This window comes from Malaya genurostris, chromosome 1, assembly GCF_030247185.1.
Source record: "Malaya genurostris strain Urasoe2022 chromosome 1, Malgen_1.1, whole genome shotgun sequence".
NCBI classification, from domain to species: Eukaryota; Metazoa; Arthropoda; class Insecta; order Diptera; family Culicidae; genus Malaya; species Malaya genurostris.
Window position 1 is genome coordinate 87,544,232 of NC_080570.1, and position 12,607 is coordinate 87,556,838.

The window sequence follows — 12,607 nt, forward strand, 5'->3', positions numbered from 1 at the left end:
GTAGATGGTCAATTTTGTGCGGTGGCATACTTTACTCGATCGAAGGGTTTTCCTGAGTCAAAATGATCTAGACTGTCTTTTGTAAATGGTCAAACTTTTTTATCATTATATTTTTCGAATGGTTATAGTCCAAAAATGAAAAGGATCAGCCCTAGGGGAAGGTTCGAGCTATCGATGTGGAAAAAAGGCATGCAAGGCATTTCTGATAAACGATATTTTCAATCAAACAGTCCAATCAATCGTAAAGTATTTGAATGCGCAATTGCACGAGAGTCTCCTTGAATTGATGTTTTTTTAGATAAAAACATCGAACACGTGAACCCAGAACGTAGAATCAGTTGACCTTGATTCGTATTTGTCTTGTATCCGACGAAATTATATCAATTGCAAAAATATAGGAAATTATTTCTATAGCGGTCCGTACACGATTAAATATCAAATATGTCATTACTAAAAAGCAATGTCATTTTTAATGAACGTGTAAGGCAGTAATGATAAATTCTCCATACAAATTTGGAAAGTCATTACTGTAGTAATCATTAAAAATGGCATTAATAATTTTCTTGTAAAGGCCGCTTAGATTCTTACTAGTGTAATGGATCTCGATATTTGAAGCTTCTCTTCGCCAAGCTTCAAGTTTTGCATTCATGCAGTTATTTTTACAGCGCTATTTTTCTCTTGTTAATGTGTTTTGTGGTCGTTCTACGATTTCGGGTGAAGCGATAACCTTTTTCTCAATATGAACTAAGATCATCTTATTTGAATTAGAAATTAAGCACGCAGGATTTATCTGGGGGTAGTAGCAGTTCCGAGAGTAATTTGCACTCGGCTATTAAGTGCCGCTGTTTGGATTTATATGTATCAATTATTCATTAGGCAGATACATGCTTCTTTGGCTCAGTCGATTAACTGGATTGATTTGTAATCTAATGTTTCTCGGTTCAAGTCGCGCTGTTGCTATCGATCTTTTAATTTTTTATTCCATTCGATCGAACCATGTAATCTTCAAATCACCCTGCTTCACTTCACTTCGAAACCATTTCACACAGTTCCCACCGAGACAAAATTTTGGCTCTTTCCTGCAATATACTCCAAGAATGCAACAATTTCAATTTAAGCCATTCCCATATAAACCGACACCTAACCCGTTCAATATGATGAGATCTCAGAACACAATGCCATCTCCCTACAACCCGTTCGCAAATAATGCTCTCGCCCCGAAAATCAATCCTCAGCCTAAGCCTACACCCATGGACGTTGATCAGTCGATGAGATCACGAAAGATCAACTATATGAACAGACCAAATTATCACTTCGGAGAAGAATTTCCCTACGATGAAATTTATCCATACGAATTTTATACTGACTATCATTACCCACCAAACGACAGTGGTAATGCCGATGAAGGTCAAGAACCACAACAACAACATTTAAAACAATCAGATCAAATTTGTGATGACGCTACAGCCGAGCCGGTAGCCGTAGTTGAAACAGACGATCTAAATTTTCAGACGGTCGAATGTTTACCACCGCAAACATAAACAACTTTATCCCTTACATAATAAGAGAAACGAACAAAGGGTCTTTACGCTTCCTCATAGACACAGGCGCAAACAAAAATTACATTGATCCGAAACACGTTAATTATTCAAAATGCAAATTGACAAATCCAATGCGCGTGCGAAATTTACGTGGCTCTCACGAAATAGACCGTTTTGTAAAATTAAACCCTTTCCTACAAATTCAAGGAGTTGAAAAATCAACGTTCTTCGTTTTTCAATTCCACCCCTTCTTTGATGGCCTTATTGGCTATGAAACACTAAAAAATTCCAAAGCAAACATTTTGACTGAAACAAATGAATTACAACTCCCAAACGGAACAATAAAAATGTTTCGGAAATATCCCGATGTTCAGAATATTAGTCTGAATTCTCAAGAAACAAAAACCGTTGGTATCCCCACCAAAACTAAAGACGGAGACTTTTTCCTAGAGAGCGATCTCCTTGTTCAGGAAAATGTTGTTATTCATTCTGGCTTGTACAATATCTCTGATCATCAAACTCGTGTTATTATAACGAACTATTCAAACGAACCACTCAAGATTAATTTAGATCACGAATTGTTGAAACCTGAAATCAATAACTTTGAAACTAGAACATCTGTCTTCAACAAACCTGGCATAAAAAATCTCTTTTCGAGCAACTGCGAATTTCACACTTAAACGACGAAGAGCGAAATAAACTTTTGAAAGTGATTCACAAGTATGATGATGTGTTTTATATCGAAGGTGATGAGCTTACTTTTACAAATGCCATAAAACACCGTATAAAAACAAAAGATGATTTACCGATTCATGCAAAATCGTACCGCTACCCTTTTTGTCATAAAGAAGAGGTACAGCGTCAGATTTCTAAAATGCTCGAACAAGGTATCATCCAGCATTCTAATAGTCCATGGACGTCCCCTGTGTGGATCGTGCCAAAAAAATTAGATGGTTCCGGTCATAAAAAATGGCGTCTCGTTATAGATTACAGGAAACTTAACGAGAAAACAGTCGATGACCGCTATCCAATTCCAAATATTACAGACATCCTCGATAAATTAGGACGCTGTATGTATTTTACAACTTTAGATCTCGCTTCTGGCTTCCACCAAGTCGAGGTCGAAAAATCTGACATTCCAAAAACTGCATTTAGTGTCGAAAATGGACACTACGAATTTCTAAGAATGCCCTTCGGGTTGAAAAATGCGCCTTCTACATTCCAGCGTGTGATGGACAATGTATTGAGGGAGCATATCGGTGTCATCTGCCTTGTGTATATGGATGACATCATTGTTTTTTTCCACTAGTTTGACAGAGCATCTCGACAACCTGGAGCATCTCGACAACCTGTCGAAGATTTTCGCTACGCTTCAGAAACATAACTTAAAAATTCAACTAGACAAGAGCGAATTCCTTCAGAGGGAAGTTGCCTTTTTGGGTCACATTGTGACGATGGATGGAGTTAAACCAAATCCAGACAAAATAGAAATTATTGAAAAATGGCCAATTCCTCAAAATGAAAAAGAACTACGAGGTTTCCTCGGGATTCTTGGCTACTATCGGAAGTTTATTCGAGACTTTGCTAAGATAGCAAAGCCCCTCACTAACGCTTTAAGAAAAGGTGAATCGATTACACATTCAAAAGAATTTACAACAGCCTTCGAAAAATGCTAGAATATTCTTTCTGGAAGCGATATCCTACAATATCCAGACTTTTCAAAACCATTCGTGCTGACTACAGACGCTTCCAATTTTGCTATTGGAGCAGTTCTGTTCCAAGGTGTCATTGGTAGTGATAAACCAATAGCGTTTGCCTCCAGGACCCGGAATAAGTCAGAGGAAAAATACTCCACTATAGAAAAAGAACTCCTCGCGGTTGTATGGGCCTGTAAATATTTTCGACCATACCTTTATGGACGAAAATTTATTCTGTAGACCGATCACAAACCACTAACATATTGTTTAAACCTAAAAGATACTAACAACAGACTAGTTCACTGGCGTCTTTCGCTGAGTGAGTTCGAATACGAGATCAAATATAGGCCAGGGAAACAAAATATCGTTGCAGATAGTCTATCCCGAATTCAAAACGAACTTAATGTGAACGAGAGCGTCTCATCCGAGAACATGAGAACACTCTGCTGATACAGACGCTTCAGAGTTCATAAAATGTACCGAATTACCCTTGAACACCTTCAGCAATCAAATTGTTCTCAAGATAGGGCCAGATGAACCAGATGACTATCAACAAATTTTTCCGAATATCTTTCGAAGAACAATCACAAGGTTGGTATTTGGGGTACCTCTATTAATAAGAATATTCAAAGAATATATGGACCTGAGACGAACGAATTGTATTCTTTGCCCAGAGTCTTTAATGAATAGTATACAAATAGTTTATAAAAACTATTTTAGTAGATGTAAGACTTTCAAAGTATTCATGACACAGAAACTCTTAATTGACGTAACTACAGCAGAAAAACAAAGTCTTCTAATAGAACAAACTCATGAATCAGCTCATAGAGGTGTTTGGGAGAACAAAAACAAATTTCTAACAGAGTCTTTTTCCCTAAAATGGGATTCAAAATTCAACGATATGTAAAACTATGTGAAGTGTGTAACAAAAATAAGTATGATAGGCATCCTTATAAAATCCGTCATGGTTCAACACCTAACACAAAAACGCCTTTGGAAATTATTCATATTGATATTTTTATAACTCAACCCTATATTTTCCTATCAGTTATTGATAAATTTTCCACATTTGGTGTCTTAATTCCCATTAAAACCAGAACCATAACAGATATTAGAAAAAGTTTATTGAAATATTTCTCAACGTACGGAACACCCGGACTAATTGTTAGTGGCAACGAACCAGTTTTGAGATCAGCAGAGATAAGAGGTTTGATCCAAAATTTAAACATCCAAATTCACTTCATCCCGGCCAATCACAGTGAAAGCAACGGTATGGTCGAAAGGTTTCACTCCACGATAGCAGAAATCTTTCGATGCATAAAACATCAATATGCTGATCTGAATAATAAGGAAATTTTCTTGATTGCTAGTACTTTATACAATAACACCATCAATACTGCTACAGGTCTTAAACCAAGAGAAATATTTTATGGGTTAAAAGACGGGCAGGAAAGACCTCTGAATATCGACACCATGCTTGAAGAACGCAACAAATTTTATGATGAAGTTATTTTAGCTAATGAAGAAACAAGAAGCAAAGGTTTACTCTATCATTACAAAAATCGAGAGGTAGAACCACATATGGATGAGAATAAAACAATTTACAAAAAAAATACAAGGAATTAAGAGAAAAACCATTCAGCGATATTTCCAAACCAGAGCTATTGAAGACAAAGGAAGAACAGCTCGCGATAGCACTGGTCGGGAAATTCATAAAGAAAATATTAAAAGACTTTCATATTTTTCAGATGGACTGGCTGATCATCATAATGACCTTGATTCCTTTTTCCTGCCCAAAATTCATCCAAATTCACGATATCACAAATAACCCAGGCGCATTGACTCTCAGTACGGGAGAAGGCATGATTTTTTAAGGATATAATAGATTACTTCACACAGTTGATTTAGAAAAATTCGGAGCTACAATAGGAATATTGGAAAGCCTAGTCTCAAAAATTAATAGTTCGACAGGAGATTTCTCTAATTTAATCGACTCGAAATTCAAATAAATATTCAACACTTATAAAGCCCTTCTCCCAGGAACATCCAGGAATAAACGATCAATAGAAACATTAGGAAGCACTTTAAAATTTATAACAGGCAATCTTGACGCAGAAGACTTACGGCAAATCAATTCCAATATAGACGCCATCAAAATATTTGGTAACAAACTCATTGACCAAAATAATAAACAAATTGCCATAAACCAAGAATTCCAAAATCGTATGCAAACATTGTCAAATAGAATAAAGACCTACGAGAATGTCATTCAAAAATTGAACACACAAAAAGGATATTTGATTACAGAAAATTCTAAGATTTCAATACTTTTTCATTTAGATACAGTGTTACAAACTCTAAGAACAATCGAAAATGGAATAGCGCTTGCCAAATTAAACATTGTTAACAGACAAATTTTAACTATTAATGAACTGACCACAATAGCTCATCAGCTTAAGCAAATTAACCCTCAGGGTACGGACTATAAAAAAGTTACGTTCAGTACGGACAGGGTTAGCCTAACCCGGCGACTTTGATTAGGTGTATATTGAGCTGTACTTTGTCAATTTGAATAATTGTTTTTTTTTTATTTTGTGTGAAATTGTCTCCAAAATATAATAGAGTTGTCAGATTAATCATTTAACTGATTGAAAAAAAATTATAATGAAAAATATGAACGGGTTTTGAATTTTTTTTGTAAAAAACGTTTTTTTTTTTTCAAAATGCTGTAACTTTTTGAAAAAAAAATATTAACATTGTATAACTCGCATTTGAAAGGTAAAAAGTAGTTCTTACAAATGTCCATAACGGTTTTTTGATTTATTCCAAAAACTATACTTTTTTTGAAAAATGAAAATACGCGTTTTTTCGAGTTAGCGAAAAAACGTTGTTTCGTTGATTTATGATGATAAAGATTAAAATTACTTACTTTGAGCGTAAAAAAATTGTTTCTCAGATATTGTTGAGTAGTATCATATAAATAAATACCAAACATAATTGTTAAAGGCGAATATTTATTATTAAAAAGTTACACAAGTCATGTTACATAATATTGTCGCACTCGCAGCACAGTTTCGCTACGTGCTCTTTACACATCGCCTTATGACATCTGTAACGCTGTCCTCCTCGTTTTCCTTGTACAACTCCTCCAAAGCAGCAACGCTTCGAGTGATTCGACGCGTTGCCATGTTTTTAATGCGTGTTCTTTAACAAAAAATTACAAGAAACAAAATTTAATGAGTTATAATTCAATACGAGCAGCAAAGATTTCGATATAAGACGTACGTTCAAGTGATTGAGATCTACTACAATACTTCGCTTACACCATGAACAACGCCTTATTTTGAGGTTAGAATCTACAAAATTAATGTAAAGAGTACGTATTCTTACTTACCTTTTTATTCCTCAGCGGCAAACAGACGAAAATTAAAACTTAATTTTTTTGAAAATTTTGTATTTTGTAACGTTCGATACGGACTGGGTGTACCACACCCGAGCACAATGTTTATATGTATGTGTCTAGCTCGGACACAAAGCGGAGACTGACTCTGCCGCTTGGGCCTCTAATAGTGTGTACCTATAAGTTTTTCCCCCCCCCCTGGTCCGGACCCCCCTCGCCGACTTCTCTTCGTATGGCGCTTCTTTCAAATTTCGCTCGGGTTACGGTAACCCAGTCCGTACCCTGAGGGTTAAATTAGATAATCTAGAAAATGCTTACAATTATCTCTCAGTAACCGTACTCTACCACGACTATCATCTCATCATCAGCATCGATATACCCCAATTATCACCCACTATATACGAGCGGATCATCATCGAAGAACTACCAGTACGAAACAAAACCATCAAAATCAATCATCGAATTATTCTCGTGCATTCCAAAACATATATTTATCGACGGAATCAATTACTGAATATTACTAACGATTTGTGCATTGTTCCATTAATCAGAGGACAAAATGGCAAATGCTCTTTTATAGAATCTCCGCCCACTACAGAATATAAACTCCTAACATTCGGAACAATAATAGTCAAATCTACACTGGAAAACGTAATAATGAGCAGTACCTGCGGAATAAACCAAAAGGAACTAAAAGGAAATTTCCTCATTATCTTTCACAATTGTTCAGTGATTATTCAGAATCGACTGTTGGAAAGCCTAGAAATAAAATTTAATCACCCGATTATTTCACCGCTCGAAACACATCAAATCGAGGAAACCCATCTTGAAAAGTATTACAATGTTTCAGATCTACACAAAATGCACATCGAAAATAGACAACGTATAAATTCGCTTGAAATCCACCACTTCTCGTCCATTGGAGTATTCCTCATCATAATTCTGATAACCCTATCTACATACAGCCAACGTAACCGGATAGCAACATTCTTCAGAAAACGCACGGGACGTGCTCATCTTGAGGAGAGAGTAGTTAACGCAACGATCAAGGAGGTAACCACCAAAGAAGCACCAACGCCAATTCCAGAGAATCCAGACGCTGCATCAGCAAATTACGCCAGTACGAGATCATCAGTTCGTCTCCACGATACAAAGTGTTGGATCCCAGGAACGACGTTGCGACAACAGAGAGACACGGGAGATAGTAGTAAGCCTAGTTGTATTAGTGTAGAATAAAATAGGGTACTGAGATAAAATAATATTCATTCTTTAAGTGACTTTGCTAGAAGACAGTTCTTTCTTTTTAAAAACCGAATCTCCCGGTGTTATCTATTACAATAACTTTTATATACACATATATATATATATATATATATATATATATATATATATATATATATATATATATATATATATATATATATATATATATATATATATATATATATATATATATATATATATATATATATATATATATATATATATATATATATATATATATATATATATATATATATATATATATATATATATATATATATATATATATATATATATATATATATATATATATATATATATATATATATATATATATATATATATATATATATATATATATATATATATATATATATATATATATATATATATATATATATATATATATATATATATAGATATATAGATATAGATATATTAGAGATGGTCGGGTATAGAAATTAAAAATACCGATTACAAATTAACAAAATTACCCGTACTCGATAAAAAATTTAAAATTTTTTTAGCCATACCCGTTTAAAAAGGCGGGTGGGTAATGTCAGACATAACTGGATGTCGTGAATACGAAAAAACTGGCACGCTCCCATGACTTTTCCGAATATCAGTTAGTTGATTGATTATATGACTTGTGCAAGCTTTCCCCTTTTTCACTAATAGAGTTTGAAGCGATGCACCTACATTAAAGTACAGATTAGTTACATTAAACAGCTACTATTCTACAGCTATATATTCCAAACTTGAAACAATTCCTTTTTAATTTGCCAATATAGCAGGCTAGGTACGACAAATTTGTAGTTTTTTTTTTATTGAACCTATGAAGTTTGAAGATATCTGATTCTTCTCGAAATTTCAGTACGAAACAATTGCAATGGCCTGGTCTGAAATGTATCGACGATCTTCGGTATGCAAGTCATTTTAATAAAAATAATGATAGTAATAATAATGATAATAATAATAATAATAATAATAATAATACAGATTAATCTGTACATATATGTATGTATAAATGAAATACAGATTAACCTGTATATATGGCAACCCTGTATCGCATGGCATATTTTCACACGACCCCATACTAGTATAAAGATGTGTTCAACATCATCACATTCGCTTTCGCATTGCCGTTCGTAATTGAATGTGTTAGTGACGGAACAAATCTGCCTTTTTCCGGTTTTCGGTGCCATCTAGCTGACGGTGTCTCGTACGTTCAGAGTAGCTGCTTTAACTTAAATGACGCTATTTCTCACATCACATTTCATTTTATACCTGCTACTGGTAACGGTGTAGGGACCTCCACTTCGCAGAATGGGAAACAGTGAGACGATATAAAAGAGAGAGTTAGTATAGCAGCAGCAAGTAATACTGAATTGACTGTCGAGCTGTAAACAGCATTTGAGGAATTTTTAAAGTCCCGCTCGAACCGTGCTGGTCTGCAGTTCCCAGTTGGCAAAATCCATCGTCTGCTCCGGAAGGGAAACTACGCAGAGCGTGTCGGTGCCGGTGCACCGGTCTATCTGGCGGCAGTGATGGAGTACTTGGCTGCCGATGTGTTGGAATTGGCCGGTAATGCTGCCCGTGACAACAAGAAAACGAAAATCATCCCTCGCCATCTGCAGCTGGCCATCCGTAACGACGAGGAGATGAAAACCCCGTCCTTTTCAGGACGACCACATCACTGTGATAAAGAAATATTTAGAATTGCTTTAAGTTTAGCCAGTTCTGATACGCCTGAAAAGTAGAATGCGCAAATCAAGTGGATACATTTGTTCATCTCTTTCATTTGTTCAATTTGTTCAACTCTGTTTCGCACGGCATATTTGTATACTAGTATAAAGATGTGTTCAAAATCATCACTTTCGCTCTCGCATTGCCGTTCGTAATTGAATGTGTTAGTGACGGTGCAAATTAATTTAGCTTCCATCTTGATGAATCTTTTTGTAGGAAATATTGAGATCTGATATGGTTTTCGTGTGTGTCTTGTTTCAGCAAGGGCCTTGCTGGACTTTTTGGCTGCCTTTCTACCGATTTTCGGTGTCATTGTGCGTCATTGTGTCTCGTGCATTCAGATCGGGAAACAGTGAGACGACAGGTCCTCGATGTTGCTCTCGTGTGTCTTGTTTCGGGAACAGTTGCTCAGCAAATGGTAGGAAAAATGAACCACTCAACTTTTATATGAATGCTCTTGTATAGATTCAGACATCTCGCGTTCTGATTGGCTGGTGTTTTCATGGGTTAAATCAAGAAGGTTTTTGAATAGTGTACTATTGAAATACTTCAATGTTGTTGCAATACACGTCAAGTTAAAAATTTTCGATTCTATTGGTAGTTAGATTATATAAATCCTTCTACAGATCACTGAGCTATGAGCTTTCAAAATACGAGAAAGGCAAATGCGCCTTATGAATTATCTTCTTTGATACTCGTTTATACCAAACATTTCAGAAAAGTTTAATTTTGAACTATTTGAGAATATGTCACAGAACTGAAAAATTTATTATAAAATTGTGATCATATTTCCGATGGCGTGTAGCAAGAATTATGTTGATTCATTACATATAACATGAGATATTCACGATCAAAAACTTATTACTCTCTCAGAGGGTAAATTTTGTAAAAGGCGCCCCATAGTAAAGTAAGTCGTATTCACAACAAAATTACCTGTACCCGTACCCGGCCCGAATGAGTAGTAAAAATTTCATTAAAATTCAGGATGGAGAAAATAATGTTTTTTAGGTAGCGAGCCGTATCAGGCTCTAGTTGGTAAGTAAAATACATTAAAATGCTTGTTTACATATGAACATATAAATACACTGTGAAGCATGAATAGACTTCCAATGTCTTTGGTACTTTATACTCATTTTTGGAGTAATATCTACACAAATTTTTCGGGAAGCATATTTACCCAAAATGTCGTAATACCCGTTGTATTCAATTTTTGGTAGGTATGGCTTTTACAAGTAAGCGTGCTCATTATCTTGACACACAAATAAAAATTCACATTCGAATCACTTGAAAAATCACGTGAAATGGTTCCAAATGTCAAATTGAATATTATACGTGACGAAAATTAATGTTATGCGAACATCCCCAAAAATGAATAGAGAATCATCAGTTCGTTTACGTCAATTGACCAAACATCAAACAATATACGTGTGTTCCCGGTGTGAAAAATTAAATTTTGAAAATGGTGAACAGTGAATCCTTCAAGGGTAAGTAGTTTGAACATTCGTGAGGTGACACCACCCAGAGATGAAGAATAAGAAGAACTTCTATGCAGATTTTCTGAGGAGAGGAGATGATTTTTTGAGGAGATTTTCTCCTCAATATTTAAAATAACAGTTTTCTGGTATCTGAATGTGATATGAGTTCTACACTACATTTTATATAGCAAAGTCCTGGCATTACATTCCTTTTGTGGAATTTGGCCTTTCTGTTTCAACAGACTTCGCAGCCGATTCTTAGTGTACATAATCCTTCCAGGTCGGAGCTCGAACATACTACAACTGACTTGTAAGACCAGCGTCCTATGTATTGAACCGCCAACCCGGGACGAGACATTTTATATACGAATCAAATAATTTTTACTGGATATGCATTAAACAGCTTTAAAAACATCCATTAAAACCTACGTGAAAAGTAGGATCTGACCGCAACATCTTAGAGTTAATGCAGTGTGTTTTATCAAATATGTTATAAAAACCTGTTTTAATCCACCTAGTGGTGTAATGATGCCTTTCTCATATCAATCAAACTATCATATATAATACTGTGGTATTCTTCAAAATTATTTTTCTTCGATTCTTAAAAGAATAATCGAAATAGATTTGATTGACCGTCTACTGATAAAAACTATCAATTGGAAAAGATTCGAGGTCGATTTAGAAAACTTTTTACGGTTTTTCGCTCTTTTCAGTGATGGTATAAAATTTTTAACACACTTTACCCTATATTTCCGGATCCGGAAGTCGGATCCGGATGAAATTCAGGAATTACGTATGGGACCACAGGACCTTTCATTTGAACCTAAGTTTGTGAAAATCGGTCGCGCCATCTATGAGAAAAGTTAGAACACATGTTTTCAATTTTTGCCCATTTTACCCCATAAAGTTAGTGCAAAAAACGTTACATACACAAATACGCCCTTACACACACACAGACATTTTTCGTACTCGACGAACTGAGTCGAATGATATATGACACTCGGCCCTCCGGGCCTCGGTTCAAAAGTCGGTTTTCACAGTGATTGCATAACCTTTCTATATGAGAAAGGCAAAACCTGTTTTAATCCACCTAGTGGTGTAATGATGCCTTTCTCATATCAATCATACTATCATATATAATACTGTGGTATTCTTCAAAACAATTCTATGTGATTCTTGAAAGAATAACCGAAATCGGTTTGTTCGACCGCCTACTGATAAAAACTATCAATTGGAAAAGATTTGAGGTCGATCTAGAAATTTTTTCAAGGTTTTTCCCCATTTTCAGTGATGGTATACAATTTTTAACACACTTTACCCTATATTTTCGGATCCGAAAGTCGGTTCCGCATGAAAATCAGGGATTACGCATGGGACCACAGGACCTTTCATTTGAATCTAAGTTTGTGAAAATCGGTCGCGCCATCTATGAGAAAAGTTAGAGCACATATTTTCCTTTTTGCACATTTTATCCCATAACTCCCG

At 35.3% G+C, this 12,607-nt stretch overlaps 1 protein-coding gene and 1 long non-coding RNA gene across 4 annotated transcripts in view; one reads left to right on the top strand and one right to left on the bottom strand.

Annotated features, from left to right (window-relative positions):
• Window positions 1-12,607, top strand: part of LOC131440661 (coiled-coil domain-containing protein 186) — a 483,734-nt gene that overhangs the window by 316,413 nt on the left and 154,714 nt on the right. Inside the window, exon 5 of one of the 3 annotated variants that reach the window (XM_058612138.1) lies at window positions 4,987-5,526. The exons of the other annotated variants lie outside the window; for them this stretch is intronic. Within the exon in view, the coding sequence (XP_058468121.1) occupies window positions 4,987-5,112 (126 nt within the window). The 3' untranslated portion in view covers window positions 5,113-5,526. Of the gene's footprint in view, window positions 1-4,986; window positions 5,527-12,607 lie in introns of those variants that run through there. 3 annotated transcript variants of the gene reach the window in all.
• Window positions 1-12,607, bottom strand: part of LOC131440666 (uncharacterized) — a 126,014-nt gene that overhangs the window by 39,966 nt on the left and 73,441 nt on the right. The gene's annotated exons all lie outside the window — the stretch shown is intronic.